Source organism: Galleria mellonella, unplaced genomic scaffold (assembly GCF_026898425.1).
Source record: "Galleria mellonella isolate WM207_F2 unplaced genomic scaffold, CSIRO_AGI_GalMel_v1 utg184, whole genome shotgun sequence".
Taxonomy (NCBI): Eukaryota; Metazoa; Arthropoda; class Insecta; order Lepidoptera; family Pyralidae; genus Galleria; species Galleria mellonella.
In genome coordinates, this window is record NW_026442025.1 from 12690342 (window position 1) to 12698812 (window position 8471).

Consider the following 8471-nt stretch of genomic DNA (forward strand, 5'->3'; position numbering starts at 1 on the left):
CCCGTGATGGATCCCAAATTGATTATTTTGGTGACTGCGATATTAAACCTCTGGTCTAAGCTATAGCTTAGCTATAGCTTAGCTATAGCTTATAAAAGTAACTAACACATCGCTAAAAGCTAACTGCTTAACGACCGAAACGAGTGAGATAGAGGAGTGTGCAAAAATTTTTATTCAAAATCTCCCAGTTCACGGTCTATTAAAAATGAACATAAATTTCTTAAACATCCTTGGATGCTGGCTACATTGCAATTAAATTAAAATAGGAAAAGACTTTGTACAAAAATCGTTTGCTTGGGTCTGTCCTATTCATGTTTCTGCCGTGAAACAATTGTGTTAGCGTGGCTGTGATTCGCCTTGAAGAGTGAGGTCAGCCTTTCTTTGCGTGATAGATTTTCAAATGAGTATATCCGCAAAAGAGCCAAAATGAGCGACAATGCTCGAAGAATAAGTAAACTGAAATGACAATACGGCGATTAAATAACTCGAAGAACCGACAACCGATAGGGAAGAAAGGTTGCCGAGTGGCGACTACGTACGGGCAAACTCAGTATAAGACGACCCCTCACTAAATAGAAAGTGAGAACCTCAAAGGTCACAGGGAGTCAGTAGATGTAGGTGACTCTGGATAATACCTTATGGCAGAGGAAAAGGGATTGTTAGCAATGGAGTTTGACAGCCCCATTGCTAGCAATATGCTCTATCAGGTCGACCTCCGCGTGGTTCCCCCTGGAAACCATCGTGAACAATTCTTGTTGAATTCGTCACGATGGGCTAAATGACCATCCTCACCTATCATCCTTCACTGGTGCCCCGCCGGTGTATATCGATAGTGCGGGTGGGGTTTACTATTTCATTAAAACCTATGTAAAAAAATACCTTATGGCAGTATATGGAAAAAGCCTATGTTCGGCAATGATCACATAACGGCTTATATGATGAAGATATGATGATCTTACCCTTCAATTTGAAATACTTCACATGCAAGTACAACTGTTTAACGGTAGAAGTTAAATAACATACAATATAAATTTAGAAAATAAGCAAAATATAACAAACTACATATATGACAGTCGACAAGTCATAATTCTGACATCTCTAGTTCTAACAATAATGATTTATATTTTTTATATTAAATTTTAACATGTTTGACTACAATTTCACATGATTTAAGATCATGAGGGTGAATTCTAAGGTGTTACATGTAAACTTCAGTAATGCCTATTCACTGTACCCCTGAAAGAGCCCTTGTTAAAGTAATCCGGATACACAGATGCCGGAGAAGAAATCCACTCCTTGGCTGTTCGTATAAGAAACGATGAAGCGAAGCTCTTGCTACGAATAGATGAAATCCGTACATAGGTGAAATGGTTCCGGGCGCCTTGTTCGATGTGCGTTAAAGAATTTGCCATTTTACAAGAAAATTTATGTGGTATATCGCTCAGACTTCCATGTGACTGATGGAGTTTGCTGCAGTAAGTTATCGCAACTGGAAATGACGTTATTAATAACTGAAACATTTTGATACCTTTTCCCTAATTATTATTAACTAAAGCATTAACTATTTAACTCTTATCACAGAAAATGCTTATTTTTGTTGTTTAGTTTTCTATTTTTCATTACTGCTGCCCACTCACTACTTTGCCTGGAAGAGATGTCTTTTAGCGATAAGTTCACGTTTACTAACATTGTTTCTAATTATTATGATTACTGTATCATCATCATCATCATCATATCAGCCTTTAACTGTCCTCTGCTGAACAGAATACTCCCCCTCAGGGGGTTTTACCACATATTAATGTGTCAATTATATAACTACTCGAGTATTAAATTTAATTCAAATTCGATTCAGCCTGATTGAAATAACAAATATTCAAAACTCTTTCGAAACTATCTACAATTATAATATAAACAAGATAAGAGACAGGAACAAACGCGATCATTTTAGGTCAAATATATTATAATTTTTTGCCATGTGGTTCCAGCAAAGAATAGGATAAGAAGCGACTAAGAGAACTTAATGGTCGAGAGATGAACGGCAGCGTCTCTCTTAACACTAATCATACCATAACGGGTCAAATGACCCATTTTAAACTTTTGCATTGATAATGCACGTATTATTTTTTACTTCTCAACATTAAACTTCATGACTTTTATTAACTTATTAAATCTACTGTTCTTATACTATTTTTGTATTTTTTTATTTTGTTTATGTTAAGTAATACCGTAGTTTACCTTTGTCTACCACATCGGGTCATTTGACCCTCTAAGACATTTTTTGTTTTATAAGCTTATCAATACATATTGCTTATCTCTTATTGCAGTCGTAAACTGCACATTTCTGCAGCGACTGTTACGTAAAGTAGTTGAATCAAAATAGCGAGAAAAAATTCAAGAAAATATTAAAATTTTAGATTGAAAATAAATTTTTGTGTAAAAAAGTTAGCAAAAAAGGAAAGTTTGGTAAATAGTTTATATTTTATTTTTATAGCTTTATAAGTGGTACAGGAATTTTTTTACCCATAAAATGTCTAAACGCGCGAGACATTACAAGTTCTTAGAAGATATAAATGATATTGGAGAAGAGTTTCCGGAAATCGGTGAAGATGAATTTTCTGAAAACCAAGATATATTGGTTACAAATAAAAATGAGGTTGAATCATCAGATACTGACGATGAAGAGGAAAATATTGTAAATATTGGTCGTGGACGAAAAAGAATAAGATTACTTTCAAGTTCTGAAGAAAGTGAAGTCGAAGTGAATGAACAATATGTTGCGAATAATGGATCTGTTTGGAAAGAAATACAAGTAGGTGGTATACCTGGAAGACCACCACTTTATAACATTTTCAGGCAAGAAGTTGGCCCAACAGGATATGCAAAACGCCATATAATGAAAGGTAAAGTTAGTACTGCATTTTCATTGATAATTGACCATCGTACTATGAATCATATAAGAACATGCACAATAGAAGAAGCAAACAGAGTATTAGGAAGCGATTGGAGTTTATCTAAAGAAAAACTTGCGGCATTTATTGCAATTGTATACGCACGAGCTGCATATGGAGTAAATAATTTGAAACTTTCTTTTTTGTGGAATAACATATGAGAGCAATAACATAGGAGATAATATCCCGAGACAGGATTTTTTACTAAAGCTAGCAGTAGAACTTGCCGATGATTATCGAGAAGCCCGTGAACAACCAAAAGAAAAAAGAAATAAGAAACAACCATTTCGTAAGTCTGCTACAGATGCTAATAAACGTAAAAGGTGTCAAATAGGATACTGTAAAGAAAATAAAACCAGCAAAACTTCCACTAAATGTAAAAAAATGTTCGCGGAAAGTGTACGATGGACACTCTTATATGTAAAAAAATACGATGAATAAAAATAATTCCTATTTTTTTGTTTACATTAAAAATTGTCAATATATTATTTAGTAACATTATAATATATTTATATTTTTATTTTCATTCTAAGATCCATAATTTTTACATAAGGTATAAAATATTAACTTCGGGTCATTTGACCCGCTATGGTAGACTAAGTATCTAGTAATTGTTGGTATGATTAGTGTTAAAACATCTCCAAGGCCTAACTGCGGTTGTCAACCCGCCTGCCAAGTTTAGCAACTACTGGCAAAACCCCCCTAATATAGGGAGGCCTATATTCCGCAGTGGACAATTAACGGCTGACATGGTATATAGTATAATCTTTACGATCCTATATAGTTCTCAAGACAGTTCAGATAGTTTTTTTTTTTTAACTATGAGGGTAGTAATAAAACATGCGGACCGCCTAAAGATCACCAAGACCCACGAATCTTTAATCCCAGTACTAAGCAATTGGGAGAAAAGGTATCGTTAGTAATATCTGATTGATCTAATACTCTCATTGCTAACAATATACCTACCCACTCAGGTTGACCTACCTACCAGAGGAAGACTTTGTACAAAAGTCGATTGCTTGGGTACCTCTGTCCCATTCGTGTTTCAGCCGTGAAGCAGTTGTGTTTGCATGGCTGTGTTTTGGGTTGAAAGGTGGGATATAGCGTGAATTTACTGGGTACGTAGGAAAAACACCCGAGTCCTGAGGAATGGCAACGCATGGGAGGTATCATGGGTGAAACAGTATACTCTGTTATGTCCATGGTACTGCTCATGTCTATAGGCGACGGTTACCACTTTCCATCAGGTGGGCCGTCAGCTTGTATGCCATTCTAAGTTCTATAAAAAAGAGATCTCTACGTAATTTCTCGCAAAAACCATCATGGTTAATTCTTCTTGAACCCACCCTGGTGCCCCGCCAGCGAATACCGATAGCGCGGGGTTTCCATTCCATTATCACCCATTACAAAGAATACCACTACATACAAATAAGTTTATACATTACAGGTTTTTGTAGTTTATGCACGAAAAATTATTAATTCACTCTTGCGCCACCTGCCCATTTCTATCTGTTCTCCTTTAACCAAAGGTTGTCTGTAAGAGATTGCCCTAGCGATAAGACCGCCTTTTGTACCTTTATGTGTATATTTCAATCTGTACTTATGTTACTATATTTCACTTGAATTATTCGTTTCTCATTGTATATTTTTATTTATGGTGCAATAAAGAGTTAAATAAATAAATAAATAAAAACAATTTTTAAAAAGTTTTTCTCTATCGCTATTTTTTTTATAATAATGAATTAATAAATTTATATATTTTATTTGCATTATAGAATTAAGGGAATAAGCAAGACAATTTAATGTATCCAATATAAATTATGTACAATAAATATTTTACATTACAATTAATAAATGCAACGAATCAATTGTGTAAATACAAATGAAATGAAATTTCTTAGTTCTTATATCAATATAAACTGGCCTCGATATATAGAGGGTCGGCATCCCTTCCATAAATATATCCGATTGACGTCATTGGTAACATATTAAACTATGTAGCCAAAGACGAAGTTCCCTAGGGATAGAATGGTTTCCAATTAATCAGCCAGAACTTACATCAACTCTACATACACCAACTATATATCTTACGAATATATAGTTGGTGTATGTAGTTAGCTAATAATCTCTAAAATTACACATACAACTAACTCTGTCTCTAAAATTAATATTTCAATTTAGATATTATCATTCTAACGACCAGTATAAATTTAATGTATAACAGGCTTGAGTAAGAGTTTTTAGTTATTTACGATCCGTTAATGTAACAGTTTTACTAAACTCTCCAATTAAAATATTTATTTTAAAGAGTTGAGAATACCAGAGGGAGACTTTGTATAAAAGTCATTTGCTTGGGTACCTCTGCCCCATCCGTGTTTCTACCGTGAAGCAGTTGTGTTTACATGGCTGTGTTTCGGTTCGAAGGGTGGGATATGGCGTGAATTTACTGGGTACGGAGGAATAACACCTGAGTCCTCAGGAATGGCAACGCATGGGGGCTCTCATGGGCGAAACAGTACACTCTGTTATGTCCATGCTATTGCTCATGTCTATAGGCGACGGTTACCACGTTCCATCAGGTGGGCTGTCAGCTTGTTTGCCATTCTAAGTTGCTTAAAAAGTAATAATAATTGAACTCATTGTTACCAGTATAACTTCTAATAGGTACTGTCTTCTAATAGAGTTACAAGATATTTTGATATAGAATTAATAACAGTAAAGCTCAAGCAATATTGTTTTATTGAAATAACGATTGTATCCCAAAAAAACCGACTTCAATTGTGATAAAACCAAACGTTTTGATCCCAAAATTAAACTATCCAACAGATTTTGATACTTGTATGAGACTAACCTGTAAATATATCTTTTTAGATAAAGAAATAATTTTCCAAATCAGTTTAGAACTGACGGAGTTATGAAGTAACAAACATAAAAAAATACAATTTGAAGTGATAACCTCCTTTTGAAAGTTGGTTAATAAATTGGATTTATCTGTTTGTTATATTTACTAAATTTGGATGATTAATTACATTGTTTACTTAAATACGAGTATCATAGAGAGTATGTATCATAGTTCTTTACACGTCATTAGTATACAAACAACATTTGCAATGAAAACAAACGGATTAGTACACTAAAACGACCACACGAAACACAGAATACAATGCGACTGACCTGAGGCGTCCAGGTAGCTGTAGCGCGACTCGAACTTCGGCTCCTCGTCCGCCATAGCCGTTTACTGACACTCTGCACCACGCTGCTCGACGACCGCGACTTCTGCATGCCACCTGCAGGGGGAGCCACTGTAGGTGCACTACGACCCAGTAACGTTGAGAGGAACGAGTGCGACTGTGACGGTGACGCTGGGGATGGTGGCGACGTTGGAGTTGACGCTATTGATGCGAATTGCAAATCCCTATATGTCAATATCCACGCCTCATCCGTCTGACAACCTTTATGTGGCCCGTCGTCGTCCACTATCCCGGGTGACTTAGGCTTTATATTTCGCAAATTTTTATCATAATTTATCCGCTTGAACTGATCCGCTTTGTCGGCGTCCACGCTTTTCTTTCTAGCCATTCGCAAATAACGTTTAATTGTATCGCTAACTGATTGAGATACGTCGTCGTGGTCTACGCTAGAACGCCGCCGTGTAGGTCTCCGGTCCGGTGGTGGACTTGTAGGGCTCGTTGGTACCGTTGCCACTTCCTGCTTCTCCCTATACGACCTCTCCAGCTCGAACAAGACTTCCTCCGGCACAGGATCAGTCTGTGTTCCACAATCCACATACTTGTCTTCTAGTGACTCACCGAAAACTTCGATGAGCGGTGGCGGAGACATCGGCGGTGACAGTAATGAGTCCTCACCATCATTATTACGTATAAAACCAAAAGTTCGTGGACGCAGTAAATTTCGCGCACAAGCATTATTTGCACTTGAATAACCACTAGGTCCGTAACCACTACCACCGGCACCAGCTCCGCCGCCACTCCTGCCGCCTCTATACGGCTTCGTTTTACGAAGGTCATGATATAGTCTTTTTAAAAGATTCCTATCGGTCAATATATCCTGCACTATATGGTCCCTATTCGCCGATCTACCGTAATATCTGCTGAGGTTCTCTAGTAGAGTCCGCTGAGTTGGATCTGCATCAGTATCGGTGGGAGTGCGTTCCGATTCCCGTTTTAGATACTTTCGCAGAGACCGCACTAACTCTTCACTTTCTGATACTTTGGTAACTCCCGCTTCTTCTTCTAATTTCAGGTACTTGCGCAATAAATCGACTAGATTGTTTTCTTCATCCTCAACGGGTGCTAGTGTTGAGACTCTATCGGTTACTCTTTTTCCTTGGCTAAATCCCGAGGTGGAAGCTAAAGGAGGTGGGGCCGCGAAGAAATCTCGCCTGAGTTTAGCGATATCAAAGCGTCCACCAGAGGTGTGACTAATGAATAGATCAGTGGGACGCACTGGGGGCGGGATATCATCGGACGGTGACCTCGCCCTAACGGAGCCACCGCGCGGACGTTTTTTACGCCGTGGCCGCGGTATCGCTCCAGGATACGAGCTCTTTCTCCAAAGCAAGAACTTAGGCTCTTTGGCGCACACCTCCTGAAAATACGCCTCTATACGCGGCACATCTTCAGCCCGGTTCTGTGCACCTTCTGGTATCAACCGGCGTCCTGCATCCGACATGTATTTCCATGTTTTACGGGTGAGGAGCCACCGCTCGCGCGGCTTCTCCCGGCGTCGCACTACCTTCGTCATGGGTTCCGACGCGTCGAGGCGTGAACGACGACGCCGTTCCATGGCCGCGGCTCACATGTGTCAAGACGTGGGGGTGGCTCGCATTTCGACCTGCGCACACCTGCCCGCGCGAAACTGAACACTACGTTCGGAATGATGCGCCGAAATAGCCGTCCGTTAATAGAGCGACCGTGAACTGGATAGGGTGTGCTCGCGGTGCGGGCCGGCGCTGGCGGCGCTGGCGGCGCTGGCGCGGGACTGCCGCCGTAAACAAATCACGCCGCCCACGCGCCAGCCCGCCCTGCGCGCGCGCCGCTCGCCGCCCGCCCCGCGATTCCTTGACCTATGCGGTGACATGCCCTACCACCCGTGATTGATGATGGTCATGGCCCATCACTATTGCATGTCCTTGATGGATATTGACGATGTTAACGTTGATTTATTACCAAAAGAACCGAATTTTATGTTACAAATTCAATACTGTATCTCAATCAAAGTTAATACAATATATGAATTTTTGTGTATGGAGTAATAAATATCAATGCAAAAAATTTCATATTTTGTCTATTAAAACAAAATTAAATAAATGGCTATACCACTACTTCTCATTGAAAGTAACAAAAGAATATAAACTAAATCTCTTAATCTTTAAAACAAGAATCTGTATGTTTTAAAATTTAATGCTAACGATGATTTGATATGTTTGTAACAACAATTTTATAAATATGAATATGTGAAATTATATGGATAAGCCACATGACTAGAACAACCGACCATCGA

The 8471-nt window shown here is 38.6% G+C and overlaps 1 protein-coding gene across 2 annotated transcripts in view; it reads right to left on the bottom strand.

Moving 5' to 3' along the window:
* LOC113512037 (uncharacterized) overlaps window positions 1-7951 on the bottom strand; it is a 69864-nt gene extending 61913 nt beyond the window's left edge. For both annotated transcript variants that reach the window (XM_052893771.1, XM_052893770.1), the window contains exon 1: window positions 6123-7951. In XM_052893771.1, the coding sequence (XP_052749731.1) occupies window positions 6123-7754 (1632 nt within the window). In that variant the 5' untranslated portion in view covers window positions 7755-7951. The remainder of the gene's footprint in view (window positions 1-6122) is intronic.
* Between the last annotated feature and the right edge of the window lie 520 nt (window positions 7952-8471).